At 36.1% G+C, this 24,571-nt stretch overlaps 2 protein-coding genes across 3 annotated transcripts; both read left to right on the top strand.

Annotated features, from left to right (window-relative positions):
- Window positions 1-5,523: 5,523 nt before the first annotated feature.
- On the top strand, window positions 5,524-9,323 carry LOC101975704 (olfactory receptor 4C15). 2 transcript variants are annotated; one of them, XM_013360617.2, is made up of 2 exons: window positions 5,524-6,483; window positions 9,299-9,323. In XM_013360617.2, exons 1-2 carry the CDS (start codon window positions 5,585-5,587, stop codon window positions 9,321-9,323), a joined length of 924 nt encoding a protein of 307 aa, XP_013216071.2. In that variant the 5' UTR covers window positions 5,524-5,584. The 2 variants fall into 2 exon arrangements, with proteins under 2 accessions (XP_013216071.2, XP_013216070.2); XM_013360616.3 differs by lacking the exon at window positions 9,299-9,323 and having other exon boundaries at window positions 5,524-6,520.
- A 10,729-nt stretch (window positions 9,324-20,052) lies between these two features.
- On the top strand, window positions 20,053-20,991 carry LOC144364703 (olfactory receptor 4C15-like). Its single transcript, XM_078045041.1, has one exon. The coding sequence runs from the start codon at window positions 20,056-20,058 to the stop codon at window positions 20,989-20,991; it is 936 nt and encodes a 311-aa protein (XP_077901167.1). The 5' UTR covers window positions 20,053-20,055.
- Window positions 20,992-24,571: the final 3,580 nt, after the last annotated feature.

Genomic DNA, 24,571 nt, shown 5'->3' with positions numbered 1-24,571 from the left:
TTGGCTTAAACCATGGTACAAATGCCTTAGAATTAGTCTTAAAGAGTTGTTTTTAAGATAGAGTTTTTGACCTTTGAAAAAGCAGGACAATGTTTTCATCATTGTTTACATATTACTGGAAAATGAAATGTATTATTTGTCAGTACAAACTATATTGTTTACTTACTGCTCAGCCATAGAAAGTTTTGAGCAAATACAGGCAGAAATTATGTATTAACGCATTAAACTCAGCATATGCTCTGATACAAATACATTGTAAGTTAGCTCTTATTTGCCTGCAGCAATATATTCTGTATTTCCAAAGCATTTGCAAAAACTCAACTCCCACATGGTTTCAGGGTTCTGATGTGTCTGTGATAAAGCAAATAATCTTACTTTTTCTTTTAAAATTTTTGGTATTTATTGTGAATTGAATGAAAACAAAACCAGTAAACTTAATTTTTTTTTTTTAGTTGTAGATGGACACAGTACCTTTATTTTATTTATTTAATTTTATGTGGTGGTGTGGCTCGAACTCAGTGCCTCACCCATGCTAGGCAAGTGCTTTACCACTAAGCCACAAGCCCAGCCCAATAGTAAACATTTTTTAAAACCTAAAAAAAAAAGAAAAAAGAAAAATTACTTTAGTTTCCTTCCTCGGAATTGTTCAGGGAAATCTAAGTGCCTGAATTTCTAAACCACATCAGTGATAGTTGACAAAAGAGTCTCTTTTTAAATTTATGAGCTCTATTACTGAGATAAGAAGGTGCATGCACCCATAAGAAAGGTCAAAGGTAGAAACAAAGAAATGTTTACAAATTCCAGAAATATTAAGTGTATAAATAATGAGATATTTAGGGACATCATGATGACCGAGAAAGGACACTAAAATCTGAAAAGAATATGTCTCAGCTGGCCAAAAAAAAAAAAAAAAAAAAAACCAAAAAAAACCAAAAAAAAACAAAGAATATGCTTAGCTAGATAGACCAGCAATAAAACTTTTATAGTTGAATAATAATCCTGGATCAAGAATATAGAGGTTAAGTCATTTAACATGAAAGGTAATTACAAGCAGGATTTTAATTGAGTCTGTTAATTTGCAATAACAATATTTACTGGGTAAAATAGAAGCAAGTGTGACTGATATGCACTTATATGTATTTGTAACTGCATCTGAAATTGACAGCTTGAATATAGTTGGAAAACACTACTTATAATGACAACTCCTGTTTTAGTTTTGAATGTTATATGTACTTTTAGGTTGAAACATAAATTCTATTATTTTCAGAATAATTGGTGATAGAGTTAGGTTTGTTGCTAAAATGAGTAGAAAGCAAATAGTTGGCAATGTGAGTAGTGAAGGAAATAGTGGGCAATGTGGGTTGTGGGACACAGTGAGGCAAACTTCCCAAGGTCACCTCCAGAAGATGGTCCAGTATGATCCACACAGTTCAGCGGGGTGGGTAGTAAACCTCAGGTACAGCTTCAGCAAATTCAATAGTATAGCAATAAAAAAAGGAAAGACCACAGAATGTTCCAGGAAAAGTATGGACAGAACAAGCTGCTGCTTGTAGGAGAATCTGTTCAAAATTGATATCAAATTAGTGCAGATAAGACAGGATGGTTCTGTCCATGGGACAGCTTTTATGAAAAGTTAATAATATTCAAAAAATTTTGATATAAATTCTGTTATGTTAACCAGTAATTTCCTCCTATACAAATCAATCTCCCTTAATTTCAACTTCTTTGGCTGAACTAGATGGTTTGAAATCTGGTATTGTGTGTTAAATTTATGATCAATTTTAAGTATTGTTAAAACCATAACAAGATATAATTATAATTTAAACATTTTAAAATTATTTTTTATCATTTTGTCCTTTCAGATATATTATAATCAACTTATCTAATTTAATAGCCTTGCTTAATTGCATAAGCTAGTTATTTTCTTGTTTATCTCATTTAACATACTGTAAAAGTTCTTCACCTGTTTTTTTTTTGTTGTTGTTGTTGTTTGTTTGTTTGTTTTTTCGTATCAAGGATTGAACTCAGAGACACTTGTCTACTGAACCACAACCCAAGTCCTATTCTTTATTTTATTTAGAGACAGGGTCTCACTGAATTGCTTAGCACCTTGCTTTTGATGAGGCTAGCTTTGAACTTGCAATTCTCCTGCCTTAGCCTCCTGAGCCAGAGATGTTAAGGGAGTACACCATCGTGCCTGGATTTTTAATCATTTTTGTTCCCATCATACGGTATTATTTTTTAACCATCTGATTTGCATAAACATCTTTCTGTCGCTGAATATTTTAGGTAGGTCTCCCTTTTCTCCATCACACAGGGCACTGTACCATCTACTACCTTAAATCTCCCTCCTCTCCTCATTTCACTTTCAGAATAAATGTTTATGGTTGAGGTTGCTAATATGAAAATTACTGACATGTTTATTATCCTATATTTACTAATATGTTTTACAAAAGAATACATGAGAGAACCAGTTTTATTCCTATTTTAAGAAATAATTTAAAATAGTGAGATTTAAAAAAGATAAATTTTTAGAGAGATTCAATTTCATCTTACTTTGTATGTATAAGTATTGCTTAAAAATTCTGCTGATAACAATTTTTTATGTCATGCCTTCAATTTATATTTTGAAAAACATATTATTTATAAGCAATTGTCTCTTTTGGGTTAGGTAGTTGATGAGTGTTTCTCTATTTTATACTCCAGGAGGTGGGAACATGATGGTTTCTTCAATGACACATGGTTATTGGATGATTTCCCTGGGCTTGATAGTTTTCCAATAGCAAACATGAAAAAAATGTAAATTGACATTTTATTAGCATAAAATTAGGTAAATGGAAATGTTAAGAAGGTTTAGAAATATCCTGTGTACTACTCACTCTCCCCTAATTTTGTCAAATTAAATTAGCATAGAAATATTTATCAAGAATATGAAATAATAATGGATACAAACTTACTCTTCACTATACAGTAAATTATATTGGACTAATTTTTCTATTACTGTGTTTATTTCTGTTCTAGGATTCAATCCATCATAAACCATTGCCTTTAAGACAATTACCTTTCAAAAAAAATTAAATTGATAAGCCTTCTGCTCAAAGCCATTAGCCCACTGTGTTCTCCACTGTGAATGTTCTGACACTAAATTTAGGAAATTCCTTTATTTGATAAAATAAAAGTGTTTTATATTTAATGAAAATTTAAAAATTAAAATTGCATTGTTTTAAAAACATCTTTAAAAAGGAAAGTGAGAGGGCAAGATTTATTTATCTATTAGATTAACATAGGGACTGTCTTCCTTTTAACCTCCTGCTCCACTTGGTTCCTTTGCACAAAGCGTATATCTGAAACAGGAATGAATGCATGTGAGGCTGAGGGCCACAAGGTCTACCAAATATAGTAAATGTGTTATACAGTTCAATAGGCTATTTCTTCTCTGCTACTCGCTAAAGAATATATATTTTTTTCATTTTCATTTTCATAAATATAGGATAATAAACATGTTATACATTTGAAGATGAGTAACACACTTATTACCCTGAAGCATGAATTAGGAGTAAGCATGTTATCATTTCTGCTCTGGGTCATGGGCTGGGGCAGCTTGTTCTCACCACTCATCACCTTCCCTTGTGTTCTGAGTGCATCAATGTTTCTACCTATGGCGTCTAATTGGATCCTCACAGGAGTCCTATTGATTGACATTCTAACTAAATTCACACAGAAGTGTGAAACTTACAGAATTATAAGAATTTTAAGTAACCTTTTGGAGTAATTGTCAGGATGACTCATAGAAATGCTTTCAGGGGAAGTGGCAGTTGGCTTTTCATGGAGTACATGATAACTGTAATTAGTAAAAGTTATTATCATTAGAAACACTTTGTAGTTTCCAAATGACTGTCAACATAAACTTGGGAGATGAATGTGTAAGCTATATATGAATATATTGGGGAGTTTCATTGATTAGCCGCAGTCACACAGTATAAGTTATGAGAAAATGATTAATAGAGTCTGAAGACTCTGAAGGAGGGTGGTTTCCTATTTGCATATGTAAGTGATTGGCCATTATCTTCTGATTCCTCATCATTTCCTGTTTCCTTCATTAAGATGCCCATTCACTAATGAACAAAGAATGAGAGGCTTTAATGATTCAGGTGGATGGGAACTCTAGAAAGGTTAACACAGCCCTGAAATCCTTGATAGAAAAGGGAAATCCCTACTCCTTTCCAGAGTGATCCAGTGGAAAAGACTTGGTTGTGGAGGCAGATGTTCTGTGTAACATCTCAGATCAAGCATCTGGTGTTTGCTTGAACTTAATCTCCTGATGCATGAATTTCCTATCAAGGTGTCATGGTTTAGAAAAAGCTCATGTGTGAGACAATGCAAGAAGGTTCAGGAAAGAAATGATTGGGTTGTGAGAGTCTTAACCCAATCAGTGATTTAATCCCCTGATAGGGATTAACTGAGTGGTACCTGAAGGGGTAGGGTTTGGCTGGAGGAGGTGGAAATTGGGGCGTGGCTTTGGTGTATATATTTGTATCTGGAAAATGGACTCTCTCTGTTTCCTGGTCACCATGATTGTGAGAGCTGCTTCCCTCTGCCACACACTTCTGCCATGATGTTCAGCCTCACTTTGAGCCCTGAGAAATGGAGCCTCCCTTCTATGGACTAAGACCTCTCAAACTGAGCTCACAAATAAACCTTTCCTCCTGTCTACTTGTGCTGGTCAAATCTTTTAGTTGCAGCAGTGGAAAAGCTGACTAAAACACAAAGAAATAAGGATAAAAACCCTAGAGGCTCCCAGAGCAGTGTAATTGCTCTCCTGTACCTATTTCACTTAATTGCTATTACAACATTTGGAGGTAGGTATAATGATTTTAGTGAAATTCTCTAATATCTAAATGAGGTAATTAAAAGAGAAAAACCTAAACATTTGGTGCAGTGGTGTGATGTATTTTCTGTCACTTGGTACTTTTTCATAGATCCTTCATTTTGATAAAAAAGAAATTGAATCATGAAAATACCAAATTCAGTTTAGATCTTAAAGAACGTTTTTAGGGTGGCCATGCTTTAAAACGACTGCTTAAATTCTGTATCATTTTTTTCTTCTAGGCATGAGGGTCTCCAGATTAGAGATGGCTTATTAGTCAACCCTGCCTTGTTCCATGACAATGGTAGAAAGGAACAATAGAGCTACAGTCCTCATCTCCTCACATGGGAATGAGGTGAAGAATCTGACCCAATGATCCACTGAGGGAAGTCACTAGTAAGACATCAAAGCCATCTTTTGAGATTAAAATCTCTTCTTCTTCTTCTCTGCCATTCATCTTTATAGAAGCTCTAACAATTCAAACGTCTGACTACTGTATCTTCACCTTAGTTCTGTCTGATCCAAATCTCCTATCCTCAATAAATGTCTAAATCTGTGTTTGCAATGACAAAGGAAGCCTTAAAGACAATAGTGTATTTGGGTGCACGGAAAAAAATATTGGTGACTCTAAAACGATAAACTGATATGAAGCAAATCTTTATTATAACTGCAAACTTCAATGATAACTGTGGTACCTTTGTCCTTTTCTTGGAAATCATGCAAAACCAAAGCTTCATAACTGAATTTGTCCTCTTGGGGCTTTCACATAATCCTAGTATTCAAAAAATAATATTTGTTGTATTTTTGTTGGTCTACATTGCAACTATTGTAGGAAACATGCTGATTGTAGTGACCATCCTCTGTAGCCCTACACTGCTGGGGTCCCCCATGTACTTTTTCTTAGCATTTCTGTCCTTCCTGGAGGCCTGCTTCTCCTCTGCTATCACACCAAAAATGATTGCAGACTCCCTGTATGAGAGGAAAACCATCTCTTATAATGGATGCATGATTCAACTTTTTGCAGCACATTTCTTTGGTGGGGTAGAGATGATTATCCTCATGTCCATGGCCTATGACCGCTATGTGGCCATTTGCAAGCCCTTGCACTACTCTTCCATCATGAACTGGAGGCTCTGTGGCATTCTGGTGGGGGTGGCCTGGTCAGGCGGCTTCTTGCATGCCGCTACAGTGGTTCTATTCACTTTCCAGCTGCCCTTTTGTGGCCCTAATGTCATTGATCATTTCATTTGTGACTTGCACCCATTACTGAAGCTGGCCTGCACTGATACCCACATCCTAGGCCTTTTGATGATTGGCACTAGTGGATTTATGTGCATTATAATCTTCTGCTTATTGCTGGTCTCCTATGGTGTCATCTTGTTCTCTCTGAGAACACACAGTGCTGAGGGGCGGAGGAAAGCTCTGTCCACCTGTGGATCTCACATTGCTGTTATGGTTTTGTTCTTTGTCCCATGCATATTTATAAATGCCCGGCCTCCTTCTGTCTTTCCCTTTGACAAACTGGTGGAAACATTTTATACCATATTCACCCCCTTGCTCAATCCTTTAATTTATACTTTCAGAAATAGAGAAGTAAAAAATGCTATAAAGAAAATGTGGAAGAGATTGGTATTAGTTTCTGGTGAAAAATAAAATATTAGACTCAAAAATAGTATAATGTTCTTGCACAAACTTTATGGGATGTTCAGTACCTATTAAGATGTAAAACACTTTTACAGAAAAAAAACACAAATATTTGAGCCATCAAAAGATGATATTTTCATTTTTATAGCAGGTATCTACTCCGAGTTGGTAAGTCAGTATGTACATTAAAGGCAGTTGATTTTTATGCTTACCTAGAAACTAATAATAGTAAGAAAGAATGGAGAGAAAAATCACTTGTCAGAATGTTTAGACATTAACTTTATGCTTTCCAGAAACTTGGGTAGGCAAATCAAACACATCTTTGACATGAAGATCCAAAGCTTGCTCAAACTATTTCATGAAAAAAAAAAAAAGATTTATTTAGGATGTTGACCTCAGTGATTCTGAGTCAAAAACAACCTGAATTCAGGGAGAACATAGAGAAGAGCAATAACAGAATATCTGCTGCAGAAGTTCTGCATCACATGACTCCACATTGAAGGTGGGTCCATTACCATTTCTACAGAATTGATGTAGCCTCATGAATTTCTGGACAGATAAAGCCTGAGTGTGGCCAGTGCTGCCTACTGGGAAGACCTCCTGGGTAACAATCAGGCTCAAGAGAAGAGGAGGCAGATTCCAGGTGGGATGAGTATCTCCTATTCCAGCTCAATCAAAGGGAATTCTTGAGATGACTCATTACCTGTAAGGCAGACCAGCTGCAGACCTGAAAAGTTGACCCAAAGAAGGAATAAACTCGAGGCATCAAAAAATAAGAGGAAGTTTCCAAATAATACATCTCAATTTAGTTGGAAATTTAAATTTTTGTGAGTTTGTGCTGCCTATTGATAATAATTCTATTTGAACCATTGTCAATAAAGAGATCTTTCAAATTTAGACACATCTTATTTGTCATTCCCATAGTTAATGTTGTTTAATATAAGGTTGCCATGTGGCTTCTGGAATAAATGCATGTACAAAAACCATTTCATTCTTCCCACTGAGTATTGTGAGCAAAATTGCTGAATTTTTCTTTCATTTTCTTAATCATTCAGGCTACGCCCAAAGTGGAAGAGTGCATATAATAGTTGTCTTCCTAAGAATAGACCAGGCAGAATACAGATAGGATTTAATTGTTCTTTCGGTAAGTCCTCATGTTATTGAGATTTGGTCTAAAACACCATCTGGACAAAGTTTGGGGCCTGCAGCTGAACAGATGTGTCACAAAGGCTTAGGCATGCCAGTGCCCCTGTGCTTCACTGTTCTCTTTCTTCTCCATTAGCTGTCTGTTCTCATAGCATGTCCTTTCCTTTCACTCAGCTCTCTTCATCAAAAACTTCACGTACCTCTAGGATCCAGCTTGAGAAATGAGGAACAAACACACTGGGACAATTAACTTATGGAACTATGAATCTAATATTTCAAACATTATTCAGGACAGATTGCAGTGATCACTTTAGATTCATATCTGATCCATCATGCACTTGAGTACAAACACTTTTTATCATTTTAACTCGCAACCTCTTATCTCGTATCCTTACGTAAGAAGATATAATATTCAGTCAAGAAATACACAAATATCAAAATACATCTACCCACCATATTTTTATTCTTATAAGTCTGCTTGTCAGAATTTTGCCAAATACTGGCTATCCTAGTTCCTTTTCATTCTATTTCAATATTGATTTTTGCCTAGCCATGTTGACATTCATTTCAATGTATTTATCTTTGGATGTAACTGTTGTGTTAGTGACTATTGGCTTATGTCATTAATTTAGTCAGAAATTCCATTTCAATATAGAGTGTGGGAATTAGTGCAGTTGGATATCTGAGATAAGTCATTGAAGAGCTGTTTTATAACTTAATTGATTCATGAATTTTATTTGCTACATCATAAATCAGATAAAAAATACCATTCTACTACAAATCTTGCAATAGTTCTCCCTCCCAGCTCTAGTTTACTTCTGTCATGGATCTCTCCAATCTTTGGATGGTGGGTTTTTCCTTCTCTCTTCCCCTGCTATTCTTCCTTTCTTGCTGTTGCTCAAAAAGACATTTTTCCTTTTGATTCTGACTTCTCCTACCACTCTCTACCCTTTCTGCTTTCCTCAGTATAATATTTTAAACACACATATCCAATGCTGTTCTTTTGGGTGGAGGTCAAGATGGCAGAGTAGAACAAGGTAGCCCTCTCAGCTCCTCCATGATGCAAACTTGAAACAACTGGAGGGGAGCTACTCAGCCAGGTGGGTGACTGAGGGGATGCAGTGAGCTTTAGTACTGGACAGTGCGATAGAGATTCTGGTTATTAGAACAGAGTGAGAAATGTCTCACTGGCACCAATTCTGTCCTGGAAGACCTGAAGCCAGGCAGGGGAGCCTAGTGACAAAAATGGAAAGAGAAATAGACACAGAGAACAATATTGGCATAGAAAAATATTTGCAGAACAGAAAGTAAGTCTGAACTTAACTGATTCGGGAGTTGCACAGCAGGTGGATGTGTGAGAAGTGCTCTGAGCTTCAGGGCTTCAAATAGAAAGCTGCTGTGGGGAGCCATCCTGTGGGGTCATGCCTGAGCTTGTGGCTTTGGGAAACAAAGTCTCTGTATCTTCATTTTCCCTGGAGATTACAGAAAATACTGCTATATGTCACAGCCAGCATCCACCTCGTGGCACAGTATGGTCCTGTTTGAATGCCACTGAAGGAAGGTGTTATGATTTGGATATGAGATGGCCATACCCAAAGCTTTTGTTATTAATGCAACAATGGGAAATGAGTGGATTGTGAGAGTTGAAACAATCAGTCCATCCTAGTTTGAATGACTAGGTGGTAACTGTGGGCAGGTGGGGTAGACCCAGAGGATTTGGGTCACAGTGGGTGTTCCCTGAAAGGCTCGACGTCTTCCCTGTGGTCGTTCTCTGCAGCTCTCTGCTTCCTTGTTGCCATGAGGGGAGTGGTCTTTCTCTGCTAGGACCTTGCCATATGATGTGCTGCCTCACTTGGATCCAGAGCAATGCCATTGGCCATCTAAGGACAGAGACTTTTGAAAATCTCAGCTCCAAATGAACTTTCCCTCCTCTAAGTTGTTCTTGTCAAGTATTTTGGTCACAGTGATATAAAAGGTGCCTAAAACACAAGCTGTCTGAGTAATGTGTACATTGAAATGTCTGAGAGCAAAGGCCATCAAAGCCCACCTAGGCTACCCATGAAGCCAAGGTCGTCTATCATCTGGACATATTGTGCTTTTCCCTGGGAACTGATGATTATGTGGTGGGGAGAGAGGGGTGGGTTTCACAGAGCTGCCACTCATGCAAAGGAGGGAGCTACTGAGCTCACTGAGCTGCTAGAATCACCCCAGTTGTGCCAGAATTGGGAAGGCTGAGAGCTTTGTGAATGGGTTCTGGAGGCTGAATGTGTCCCAATTTTTGAAGCAAGATGCTGGTCTAGATGTGGTAGAAAATAAACACATAGTTTTTCAGCCCAGTGCTGATCTGGTTGACTTGGTCACCACCTCCACACCCACATCCATTTAAAAGATATGGTATTGTAGCTTGGACATTTGCCACCCTGGATACATGGTGGGTTCCAGACCAGAAATCCTCAAAGAGATCTCATCATCTTAAATATCTTGGCAAGGAGATGTTTCAGCCTTTGTTGTTTGTGCTTTTGTTTTCATTGTATAGTTTTTATGTTGTATGGTATGCTTTATATAGCATCAAAATTCCACTTCATAATCTAAATCATCAGGATGAGGAGAAGAATGTTAGAGGTTAAGTGATAAATGAGCATATATTTCAAAAGAATAAAAAAATGCTCTTTGGAAGAAAGTTCAAAAGTACACACTTGTTCTTTTTCTAATTTATTTATTTTAATTTGATACAGAATTCTAAATACAGGTCTAATTTGAGTAACTAGTACAAATATATAGTTTTGGACAGGCCTAGGCACTACATTAAACTCGGTGTCCTGCCCACAACACCCACAGTTTTAATCACAACAATACAACTTGAAATCCTCCATGCAAAACTGTGAATTATAAAACTCACTTATCAGTTCCTTAAAAATGTTAATGACAGCTGTCTTCTATTCTCCATAAAGTAATGCCTATTCAATAGTGGCCAAACTATGAATGTGGTTTCCAAAACTTCCTTGTACATCTAAGGGAGAGAGAAAAAATGCACCCTAAGCACTGGAAATTGGGATTGTTCCTGCTGCATCACAAGTGCTGTCTTCAACAAGGTCAAAGGAACAAAGAAAATGAGGAAGGAATAGGTTCCTCCTTGATTTCCAACTGCAATTAAAGAGGATTCTTTGACAAGTCCTGAATCTATAGAATTGCTTCTCAGTTCCCCCCAGAGCTTGGAAATTTTCCAGTAACTTAATTTGCCAAGACATAATTTTGAGTGGTTTTTCACTTGCTCAAGTGTTTATAAACTTATTATATTCCCAATAATTAAATACTTGTTTCCCCTTTTCTTTTAACTTCTCCTGGGTTTCTATTTAAGGATGTGTTCATTTTCCCCATCATGTTAGAATTAGGACAATGTTGACGTGGGGCTGGAAGATACTGTCTGCTTGCAGAAGTAGATCAAGATCCAGTGCACTTACCAAGTGTAAGAGCTGAGATCTGCAATAAGGTAGCAGCGGTCCATAGGAGAGCACATGGTATTATGAGACTGTGGCAGAAAAAAGTTCTTATTTTTAAAAATGTATGTATATTTAGGGAAAGATTTATATCAGTTAGAGTGTCATTTTTCATCTCATAAATTGATTTTAAGATTCTATGACTTTAAAAACACAGTTTTTAGAGATTAATTGTTCTCTGTAAATATACTTGAATAGAAGTTATGAAAGGTCTGTTTAATATAAGGAATTAGGGCACTGAGACTGAAACTGGAGGGGAAAACTGGGACATAAATTCTCAGCCCCCTGAGGAGTGTCCAAAGTCTTCTGATCCACATGGTCAGTTTAGTCACAGCAACAAACTCATTTCTCCTTTAGTTAGCTTTGTCACTGTGACCAAAGGACCTGAAAAAAAAATAATATAGAAGAGGAAAAGTTTATTTTGGCTCAGGGTTTCCGAGGTTCAGTCCCTGGTTGGTCTACTCCCGAGCACTGGGCCTAAGTTGAAACAGTGCATCATGGTGCAAGTGTGTGAAAGAAGAATTCAGCTCAGAACATCACAACCAAAAAACAGAAAGAGCTCTACTCACCAGGGACAAAGTGACCCCCAAAAGCATGCCACCAGTGACTTACTTCTTTCAGTGACACACTGCCAGTCTAAAGAAATCACCTACTTAATCCAAATCAGACGATTAATTTGCTGATTGGGTGAAGACTGTCATAACCCAATCATTTCACCCCTAAACATTCTTGCATTGTCTCACACATGAGCCTGTGGGGGATACTTCATATCTAAATCAGAACATTGAATAAAACTACATTGAATAAAATTCAACTACATTGAATAAAACTCCTTAAAAATGATCTCTACACTTCCATTAAACAAAGAAAAGAAAGGGGGACTAATAATGTAGAATAGGTTGAAAAACTAGGCATTAATTCAACTAAAGTTAATATTAAAATATAGAGAAAAAGTAAATAACATAAGAGGAAAGAAAGAAAAAAGAACAAATTATAAGAGAAAGAAATAAAGGAGAGTAGGGAAGAGAATTGAAATAAGATAAAAGAGAGAAGATGGAAGATATTGTTTCCTGAGTTCATGTCCCCAAGTGCAAATAATTCATTTGAGCAATTATCAATAAAGAGATCATTCCAATTTATAAAAAATACTTGGTTTTATTACTATGCTTTATTAGTCTCAGGTTGTCAAGTTTAACAGGTAGTAAATTTATTGAGAGTTTAATATTTATTTAATTTTTCCAGAAAAACAAAAACAAAAACAAAAAAATGGACAAAACACTCATTGCATGCCAGTTTAGTATTGTGGGTAAAAATAGTAAATAACCTCTTTTTTTCCCTCTGCTCAAATTTTCATGCCACCCTCAAAGTAAAAGACCATATTAGTAGTCTTTCTCATAATAGACATGCAAATGATATTAGTAATTTCATTGATCACCCCTGAAAATGTACTTCAAGTATTACATTGTTAGTCTAAAACCTCACCTGGACAATGTGGTGTCCTGCAGGAGACTAAGAGTGTGACAAGGCTCAGACATGCAAGTGTGCTTCTCCTTCACCTTTTCCTTTCTTCATAGCTGCCTGTCTTCAGAGTAGGACTATCTTCTTCATGCCCTCTGCCTTCCAAGTTCCTCATATTTGACTTCATTTATCCCTAAGAACTAGCTCAAGAATCATGGATCTGCTTTAAAAAGCTATGTTCCTTTTCATCCAATAGAACTATCATACCTTCTTTTCAACTAAAATAAAAAGAGAAAATTATTTTAATCTTCAGAAATTATGCTGTTGTTTTAAAGTCATAGAATCTCAAGATCAATTTCTGAGAGGAAAAAAAATTAGATTAATGCAAAACTTTCCATATGTGTACAGAAATGTGTCTCTTTAACAAGCACATGTTACTGTCCCAGTCGCAGAACAACACACATTGTCCTCATGGATTAATGCTGTCTTGTCCTAGATCTTAATTCTTGCATTTAATAAGGACACTGGAATCTTGCTCTACTTTTACCATCGGACTTTACATTTCATCCCTATGTGCACACTGTTCCATTCCTGAGCATCAAGGAAAGTAAACTCATTTCCACAAAGAAACCCAAGAGCATTTAAAAATGGGCAGGAGATTCTTTTAAATGGTGCTGGACATAAAGTTTTAAAAACACATGAGCAAATGAAAAAACATGCAAACTTTGTCATGGAAATTATGCTAATGGAAAATTTCCAAACCCCAATCCCCAATCCCCAGGGAGAATTGAGAAACAATTTACAGGTTCATGAGCTCTCTGGGAAAACTCTTTTAAATTCCAGTTGGAAATCAGTGAGGATATGTTCTTCATTTTTCTTTTTCCTGAGACCATGTTCAAGACTACAGTTGTGGGCCCCTGAGAACATTCTCCAGCTTGACTGCCAGAGCGGATCTTATATATATAAGAAGGAACAGGAAAAAAACCTTCACATTCTGGCCACCACTGAATGGAATTTTCTCTATAGAGAGGAGGGGGGTGACCTTCATTAGAATTGTCAAGAAATCAATATGTGGTGAGGTTTATAATTCACATTTTTGCATTTTCAGAAAGATTTCAAACTGTGAAGTAATATTTTAAAGTGTGTGTGTGTTGTGGTCAGAGTACCAAGTTTAATGCAGTGCCTGGGCTTATCAATACTGTGCATATTTGGACTAATTACTTGTCATTGTGGCTGTCAAACTCTCATATTTAATAGACATTATATTACCAGGCTCAGTGATAGTGAAGGGGAATTAATAATACATGTGGATCTTATAAGACAGCACTTGATAATAACAATAGCTATTTAAATGATTCAATTATTTCTTTCTGTCAGGATATGGTGGTAGGGAGAATATATTCCTTCAAATATAATGACAAATATGATAAATAATTCAGAAAGGCAACTTCATATTTGTGTCCTAGTTCTCCTACAGCATTTTCTTTGTTCCTGAAAAATTTTTATTTATCATTTTTCCTCTAATGTTTTTGCCATCTGGAGGTTTTAAGATCAAAAAGTGAAATTTTCTGAGTTTGTAGTAAAGTATACTGAAGCTGGAACATGGTAAATACAAGTACAGATGAATCATCCACAATTATTAATGTAGAATTTAGCCTTTATTATTTATATAACTACCAACTCACAAGAGGCACAGGGAAGGACATTAAAAGAAACAAAAATAGAGATGTTGTGTCCCTGTATAAATAAAAAAATTTTTTAAAAAAATCAGAAAGAAGGACTCAAGTCAGAGAGTATAGTCTTCTAATAGTGCCCATTTAATTTTTTCCTAAGGGTGTTAGAAGTTATAAATCTACAGCACTAGAAAGAACCATGACAAAAAGAAAATTTGGCTTAAACCATAGTACATATGCTTAGAATTAGTCTTAAAGAGATGTTTTTAAGTTAGAGTTTTTGACCTTTGAAAAAGCAGGACAATATTTTCATCTTTGTTTACATATACCTGGAAAATGGAATGTATTATTTGTCAGCACAAACTATATTGTTTACTTACTACTCAGCCATAGAAAGTTTTGAACAAATACAGCATATATTATGTATTAACACATTAAACTCAACATATGCTCTGATACAAATACATTGTAAGTTAGTTCTTATTTGCCTGCAGCAATATATTCTGAATTTCCCAAGCATTTGCAAAAACTCAACTCCTGCATGGAGTCAGGGTCCTGATGTGTCTGTGATAAAGCAAATAATCTTACTTTTTTTCTTTTAAAATTGTTGGTATTTATTGTGAGTTGAATGAAAACAAAAACAGTAAACTTTTTAAATATTTTTTTTTAGTTGTAGATGGACACAGTATCTTATTTTATTTATTTAATTTTATGTGGTGGTTCGGCTCTAACCCAGTGCCTCACACATGCTAGGCAAGTGCTTTACCACTAAGCCACAAGCCCAGCCCAACAGTAAACATTTTTTAAAACCTAAAAAACAATGAAAAATTTCTTCAGTTTCTTTCCTTAGTATTGCTCAGGGAAATCTAAGTGCCTGAATGTCTAAACTGCATCAGTGCTAGTTGACAAGAGAGTCCCTTTTTAAAATGAGCTAAATTACTGAGAAAAGAAGGTGCATGCACCCATAAGAAAGGTCAAAGGTAGAAACAAAGAAATGTTTACAAATTCCAGAAATATTAAGTATATAAATAATGAGATATTTAGGAATATCATGATGACCGAGAAAGGACACTAAAATCTGAAAAGAACAAGTTTCAGCTGGCCAAAAAAAAAAAAAAAATATATGCTTAGCTAGATAGACCAGCAATAAAACTTTTATAGTTGAATAATAATCCTGGAGATCAAGTCATTTAACATGAAAGGTAATTACAAGCAGGATTTTAATTCAGTCTGTTAATTTGCAATAACAATATTTACTGGGTAAAATAGATGCTAGTGTGACTGATATGCACTTATATGTATTTGTAACTGCATCTGAAATTGACAGCTTGAATATAGTTGGAAAACACTACTTATAATGACAAGTTTACTGCTAACTCTTTTTTTAGTTTTGGATGGTATATGTACTTTTAGGTTGAAACAGAAATTCTATTATTTTCAGAACAATTGGTGATGGAGTTAGGTTTGTTGCTAAAATGAGTAGAAAGCAAATAGTGGGCAATGTGAGTAGTGAAGGAAATAGTGGGCAATGTGGGTTGTGGGACACAGTGAGGCAAACTTCCCAAGGTCACCTCCAGAAGATGACCCAGTATGATCCACACAGTTCAGGCTGCTTGGGGGTGGGTAGTAAATCTCAGGTACAGCTCCAGCATATTCAACAGGACAGGAATCAAAAAAGGAAAGACCATAGAATGTTCCAGGAAAAGTATGGGCAGAAAAAGCTGCTGCTTGTAGGAGAATCTGTTCAAAATTGATATCAAATTAGGACAGGATGGTTCTGTCCATGGGACAGCTTTTATGAAAAGTTAATAATATTTAAATTTTTTTGATATGAATTCTGTTATGTTAACCAGTAATTTCCTCCTATACAAATCAATCTCCCTTTTAATTCACCTTCTTTGGCTGAACTAGATGGTTGAAAATCTTGTATTGTGTGTCAAATTTATGATCAATTTTAAGTTTTGTTAAAACCATAACCAGATATAATTGTAATTTAAACGTTTTTAAATTATTTTTTATCATTTTGTCCTTTCAGATGTATTATTATCAATTTATCTAGTTTAATAGGCTAGCTTATTTGCATAAGCTAATTATTTTCTTGTTTTTCTCATTTACCATACTGTAAAAGTGCTTCACCTATATATATATATATATATATATATTTTTTTTTGTATTGGGGATTGAACTCAGGGACACTTGTCTACTGAACCACAACCCGAGTCTTATTCTGTATTTTATTTAGAGACAGGGTCTCACTGAATTGCTTAGCACCTCACTTTTGCTGAGGCTGGCTTTGAACTTGCAATTCTCCTGCCTTAGCCTCCTGAGCCACTGATGTTAAGGGAGTACACCATCGTGCCTGGCTTTTTAATCATTTTTGTTCCCATCACATGGTATTATTTTTTAACCATTTGATTTGCATAAACATCTTTCTGTCGCTGAATATTTTAGGTAGGTCTCCCTTTTCTCCATCACACAGGGCACTGTACCATCTACTACCGTAAATCTCCCTCCTCTCCTCATTTCACTTTCAGAATAAATGTTTATGGTTGAGGTTGCTAGTATGAAAATTACTGACATGTTTATTATCCTATATTTACTAATATGTTTTACAACAGAATACATGAGAGAACCAGTTTTATTCCTATTTTAAGGTATAATTTAAAATAGTGAGATTTAAAAAAAATAAATTTTTAAAGCAATTCAATTTCATCTCACTTTGTATGTATAGATATTGCTTAAAAATTCTGCTGCTAACCAATTTTATTATGTCATGCCTTCAATTTATACTTTGAAAGACATATTATTTATAAGCAATTGACTCTTTTGGGTTAGGTAGTTGATTAGTGTTTCTCTATTTTATATGTTCCCAGGAGGTGGGAACATGATGGTTTCTTAAATGACACATGATTTTTGATGATTTCCCTGGGCTTGATAGTTTTCCAATAGCAAACATGAAAAAAATTAAATTGACATTTTATTAGCATAAATTTAGGTAAAAGGAAATGTTAAGAAGGTTTGGAAATATCCTATGTACTACTCTCTCTCCCCTAATTTTGTCATATTAAATTAGCATAGAAATATTTATCAAGAATATGAAATAATAATGGATACTAACTTACTCTTCACTATACAATAAATTATATTGGACTAATTTTTCTATTACTGTGTTTATTTCTGTTCTAGGATTCAATCCATCGTAAACCATTGCCTCTAAGACAATTACCTTATTAAATTAAAATGAAAGTCTTCTGATCAAAGCCATTAGCCCACTAAGTTCTCCACTGTCAATATTCTGACACTAAATTTAGGAAATTCCTTTATTTGATAAAATTAAAGTGTTTTATATTTAATGAAATTTAAAAATTAAAATTGCATTATTTTAAAAACATCCTTTAAAAAGAAAGTGTAAGGGCAAGATTTATTTATCTATTAGATTAACATAGGGCCTGTCTTCCTTTTAACCTCCTGCTCCACTTGGTTTCCTTTGCACAATGAGTGTATCTGAAACAGGAATGGATGCATGTGGGGCTGAGGGCCACAGTGATGTATTCAAGGTCTACCAAATATAGTAAATGTCTTATACAGTTAAAGAATATATATTTTTTTCATTTTTAAATACATTTGAAGATGAGTAAGATACTTATCACCCTGAGGCATGAATTAGGAGTAAGCATGCTATCATTTTGGCTCTGGGTCAGGGGCTGGGGCAGCTTGTTCTCACCACACATCACCTTCCCCTTTGTTCTGAGTGCATCGATGTTTCTACACCGTGGGGTCTAATCGGATCCTCACAGGAGTCCTATAGATTGACATTCTAACTAAACTCACACAGAATTATAAGAATTTTAAGTAACCTTTGGGAACAATTGTCAGGATGACTCATGGAAATGCTTTCAGGGGAAGTGGCAGTTGGCTTTTCATGGAGTACATAATAACTGTAATTAGTAAAAGTTATTATCATTAGAAACACTTTGTAGTTTCCAAATGACTGTCAACATAAACTTGGGAGATGAATGTGTAAGCTATATATGAATATATTGGGGAGTTTCATTGATTAGAACCAGTCACATAGTATAAGTTATTGGGAAAATGATTAATAGAGTCTGCAGACTCTGAACGAGGGTGGTTTCCTATTTGCATATGTAAGTGATTGGCCATCACCTTCTGATTTCTCATCATTTCCAGTTTCCTTCATGAAGATGCCCATTCACTAATGAACAAAGAATCAGAGGCTTTAATGATTCAGGTGGGTGGGAACTCTAGAAAGGTTAACCCAGCCCTGAAGTCCTTCATAGAAAAGGGAAATCCCTACTTCTTTCCAGAGTGATCCAGTGGAAAGGACTTGGTTGTGGAGACAGATGTTCTGTGTAACATCTCAGATCAAGCATCTGGTGTTTGCTTGAACTTAATCTCCTGATGCATGAATTTCCTTTCAAGGTGTCATGGTTTAGAAAAAGCTCATGTGTGAGACAACGCAAGAAGGTTCAGGAAAGAAATGATTGGATTGTGAGAGCCTTAACCCAATCAGTGGTTTAATCCTCTTATATGGATTACCTGAGTGGTACCTGAAGGGGTAGGGTGTGGCTGGAGGAGGTGGAAATTGGGGCGTGGCTTTGGTGTATATATTTGTATCTGGAATGTGGACTCTCTCTGTTTCCTGGTCACCATGATTGTGAGAGCTGCTTCCCGATACCACACACTCCTGCCATGATGTTCAGCCTCATTTTGAGCCCTGAGAAATGGAGCCTCCCTTCTATGGACTAAGACCTCTCCAACTGAGCTCACAAATAAACCTTTCCTCCTGTCTACTTGTGCTGGTCAAATCTTTTAGTTACAGCAGTTAAAAAGTGGACTAAAACACAAGGAAATAAGGATAAAAACCCTAGAGGTTCCCAGAGCAGTGAGTCCTGTGTAATTGCTCTCTTGTACCCATTTCACTTAATTGCTATTACAACATTTGGAGGTAGCTATAATGATTTTAGTAAAATTCGATTCTAATGTCTAAATGAGGTAATTAAAAGAGAAAATCTTAAACATTTAGTGTAGTGGTGTGATGCATTTTCTGTCACTTTGTACTTTTTTCATAGATCCTTCCTTTTGATAAAAAAGAAATTGAATCATGAAAAGACCAAATTCAGTTTAGATCTTAAAGAACGTTTTTAGGGAGGCCATGCTTTAAAACGACTGCTTAAATTCTGTATCATTTTTTTTATTCTAGGCATGGGGGTCTCCAGATTAGAGATGGCTTATTAGTCAACCCTGCCTCCTCCCATAACAATGGCAGAAATGGACAATAGAGCTACAGTCCTCATCTCCTCACATGAGTGTGAGGTGAAGAATGTGACCCAATGATCTACAGAAGGAAGTCACTAGTAAATCCTCAAAGCCATCTTTTGAGATTAAAATCTCCTCCTCCTCCTCCTCCTCCTCCTCCTCCTCTTCCTCCTCCTCCTCCTCCTCTTCTTCTTCTTCTTCTTCTTCTTCTTCTTCTTCTTCTTTGCCATTCATCTTTATAGAAGCTCTAACAATTCAAACATCATGACTTCTGTACCTTCACCTTAGTTCTGTCTGATCCAAAGCTCCTATTCTTAATAAATGTCTAAATTTGTGTTTGCAATGACAAAAGAAGACTTAAAGACAATAGCGTATTTAGGTGCACTGAAAAAAAATTGGTGACCCTAAAAGAATAAACTGATACGAAGCAAATCTTTATATAATTACAAACTTCAATGATAACTATTGTACCTTTGCCCTTTTCTTGGAAATCATGCAAAACCAAAGCTTCATAACTGAATTTGTCCTCCTGGGACTTTCACATAATCCTAGTATTCAAAAAATAATATTTGTTGTATTTTTGTTGCTCTACATTGCGACTATTGTAGGAAACATGCTGATTGTAGTGACCATCCTCTGTAGCCCTACACTGCTGGGGTCCCCCATGTACTTCTTCTTAGCATTTCTGTCCTTCCTGGAGGCCTGCTTCTCCTCTGCTATCACACCAAAAATGATTGCAGACTCCCTGTATGAGAGGAAAACCATCTCTTATAATGGATGCATGATTCAACTTTTTGCTGAACATCTGTTTGGTGGGGTAGAGATGATTACCCTCACGGCCATGGCCTATGACCGCTATGTGGCCATTTGCAAGCCCTTGCACTACTCTTCCATCATGAACTGGAGGCTCTGTGGCATTCTGGTGGGGGTATCCTGGTCAGGGGGCTTCTTGCATTCCATTATAGTGGTTCTGTTCACTTTCCAGCTGCCCTTTTGTGGCCCTAATGTCATTGATCATTTCATGTGTGACTTGTACCCATTACTGAAGCTGGCCTGCACTGACACTCACATCCTAGGCCTTTTGATGATTGGCACTAGTGGATTTATGTGCATTATAATCTTCTGCTTGTTGCTGATCTCCTATGGCGTCATCTTGTTCTCTCTGAGAACACACAGTGCTGAGGGGCGGAGGAAAGCTCTGTCCACCTGTGGATCTCACATTGCTGTTATGGTTTTGTTCTTTGTCCCATGCATATTTATAAATGCCCGGCCTCCTTCTGTCTTTCCCTTTGACAAACTGGTGGAAACATTTTATACCATGTTCACCCCCTTGCTCAATCCTTTAATTTATACTTTCAGAAATAGAGAAGTGAAAAATGCTATAAAGAAAATGTGGAAGAGATTGGTATTAGTTTCTGGTGAAAAATAAGATATTAGACTCAAAAATAGTATAATGTTCTTGCACAAACTTAATGGGATGTTCAGTACCTATTAAGATGTAAAACACTTTTACAGAAAAAAACAAACATTTGAGCCATCAAAAGATGATGTTTTCATTTTTATAGCAGGCATCTACTCTGAGTTGGTAAGTCAGTATGTACATTAAAGGCAGTTGATTTTTATGCTTACCTAGAAACTAATAATAGTAAGAAAGAATGGAGAGAAAAATCACTTGTCAGAATGTTTAGTCATTAACTTTATGCTTTCCAGAAACTTGGGTAGGCAAATCAAACACATCTTTGACATGAAGATCCAATGCTTACTCAAACTATTTCATGAAAAACATTTTAAAAAAAGACTTATTTAGGAGGGTTAACTCAGTGATTGTGAATCAAAAACAACCTGAATTCTGGGAGAATATAGAGAAGATCAATAACAGAATATCTGCTGCAGGAGCTGCAGAAGTTCTTCATCATATGACTCCATCATTGAAGGTGGGTCCATTACCATTTCTACAGAATTGATGTAGCCTCATGAATTTCTGGACAGATAAAGCCTGAGTGTGGCCAGTGCTGCCTACTGGGAAGTCCTCCTGGGTAACAATCAGGCTCAAGAGAAGAGGAGGCAGATTCCAGGTGGGATGAGTATCTCCTATTCCAGCTCAATCAAAGGGAATTCTTGAGATGACTCATTACCAGCAAAGGCAGACCAGCTGCAGAGGTGAAAAGTTGACTCCTCCTGGACTCAAAGAAGAAATAAATCTCAAGGCATCAGAAAATAAAAGGAAGTTTCAAAATAATACATCTCAATTTATTTGGTAATTTAAATTTTTGTGAGTTTGTGCTGCCTATTGATAATAATTCTATTTGAACCATTGTCAATAAAGAGATCTTTCAAATTTAGACACATCTTATTTGTCATTCCCATAGTTAAGGTTGTTTAATATAAGGTTGCCATGTGGCTTCTGGAATAAATGCATGTACAAAAACCATTTCATTCTTCCCATTGAGTATTATGGACAAAATTGTTGAAATTTTCTTTCATTTTCTTAATCATTCAGGCCAGGCCCAAAGTGGAAGAGTGCATATAATAGTTGTCTTCCTAAGAATAGACCAGGCAGAATACAGATAGGATTTAATTGTTCTTTCGGTAAGTCCTCATGGTATTGAGATTTGGTCTAAAACACCATCTGGACAAAGTTTGGGGCCTGCAGCTGAACAGGTGTGTCACAAAGGCTTAGGCATGCCAGTGCCCCTGTGCTTCACTGTTCTCTTTCTTCTCCATTAGCTGTCTGTTCTCATAGCGTGTCCTTTCCTTTCACTCAGCTCTCTTCATCAAGTAGTTCATGTATCTCTAGGATCCAGCTTGAGAAATGAGGAACAAACACACTGGGTCAATTAACTTATGGAACTGTGAATCCAATATTTCAAACATTATTCAGGACAGATTGCAGTGATCACTTTAGATTCATATCTGATCCATCATGCACTTGAGTACAAACACTTTTTATCATTTTAACTCCCAACCTCTTATAATATCCTTAGGTAAGAAGTATAATATTCAGTCAAGAAATACACAAATATCAAAAGACATTTACCCACCATTTTTTTTATTCTTATAAGTCTGCTTGTCAAAATTTTGCTGAACACTGGCTATACTAGTTCTTTTTCATTCCATTTCAATATTGATTTTTGCCTAGCCATGTTGACATTCATTTCAATGTATTTATCTTTGGATGTAACTGTTGTGTTAGTGACAGTTGGCTCATGTAATTAATTTAGTTAGAAATGCCATTTCAATACAGAATGTCGGAATTAGAGCAGTAGGATATTGAAATAAGTTAATGGAGAGCTGGTTTATAATTTAATTGATTCAAGAAGTTTATTTGCTACATCATAAATCAGATAAAAATTACGATTTTACTACAAATCTTGCAATGGTTCTCCCTCCCAGCTCCAGGTTATTTCTGCCATGGATCTCTCCAATCTTTGGACTGTAGGTTTTTCCTTCTCTCTTCCCCTACTATTCTTCCTTTCTTGCTGTTGCTCAAAAAGACATTTTTCCTTTTGATTCTGACTTCTCTCACCACTCTTTACCCTTTCTGCATGCTTTGGGGGTCACTTTGTCCCTGGTGAGTAGGGCTCTTTCTGTTTTCTGGTTGTGATGTTCTGAGCTGAATTCCTCTTTCACACACTTGCACCATGCTGCTCTGTTTCAACTTAGGCCCAGTGCTCGGGAGTAGACCAACCAGGGACTGAACCTCGGAAACCCTGAGCCAAAATAAACTTTTCTTCTTCTATATTATTTTTTTTTCAGGTCCTTTGGTCACAGTGACAAAGCTTACTAAAGGAGAAATGGGTTTGTTGCTGTGACTAAACTGACCATGTGGATCAGAAGACTTTGGACACTCCTCAGGGGGCTGAGGATTTATGTCCCAGTTTTCCCCTCCAGTTTCAGTCTCAGTGCTCTAGTTCCTTATATTAAACAGACCTTCCATAACTTCTATTCAAGTATATTTACAGAGAAAAATTAATCTCTAAAAATTGTGTTTTTAAAGTCATAGAATCTTAAAATCAATTTATGAGATGAAAAATGACACTCTAATATAAATCTTTCCCTAAATATACATACATTTTTAAAAATAAGAACTTTTTTCTGCCACAGTCTCATAATACCATGTGCTGTCCTGTGGACCGTTGCTGCCTTATTGCAGATCTCAGCTCTTACACTTGGTAAGTGCACTGGATCTTGATCTACTTCTGCAAGCAGACACTATCTTCCAGCCCCATGTCAACATTGTCCTAATTCTAACATGATGGGGAAAATGAACACATCCTTAAATAGAAACCCAGGAGAAGTTAAAAGAAAAGGGGAAACAAGTATTTAATTATTGGGAATATAATAAGTTTATAAACACTTGAGCAAGTGAAAAACCACACAAAATTATGTCTTGGCAAATTATGTTATTGGAAAATTTCCAAGCTCTGGGGGGAACTGAGAAGCAATTCTATAGATTCAGGACCTGTCAGAGAATCCTGTTTAATTGCAGTTGGAAATCAAGGAGGAACCTATTCCTTCCTCATTTTCTTTGTTCCTTTGACCTTGTTGAAGGCAGCACTTGTGATGCAGCAGGAACAATCCCAATCCCCAGTGCTTAGGATGCATTTTTTCTCTCTCCCTTAGATGTACAAGGAAGATTTGGAAACAACATTCATAGTTTGGCCACCATTGAATAGGCATTACTTTATGGAGAATAGAAGACAGCTGTCATTAACATTTTTAAGGAACTGATAAGTGAGTTTTATAATTCACAGTTTTGCATGGAAGATTTCAAGTTGTATTGTTGTGATTAAAACTGTGGGTGTTGTGGGCAGGACACCGAGTTTAATGTAGTGCCTAGGCCTGTCCAAAACTATATATTTGTACTAGTTACTCAAATTAGACCTGCATTTAGAATTCTGTATCAAATTAAAATAAATAAATTAGAAAAAGAACAAGTGTGTACTTTTGAACTTTCTTCCAAAGAGCATTTTTTTAATTCTTTTGAAATATATGCTCATTTATCACTT

Source organism: Ictidomys tridecemlineatus, chromosome 4 (assembly GCF_052094955.1).
Source record: "Ictidomys tridecemlineatus isolate mIctTri1 chromosome 4, mIctTri1.hap1, whole genome shotgun sequence".
Taxonomy (NCBI): Eukaryota; Metazoa; Chordata; class Mammalia; order Rodentia; family Sciuridae; genus Ictidomys; species Ictidomys tridecemlineatus.
This window is presented reverse-complemented; position numbering and strand designations above follow the sequence as displayed.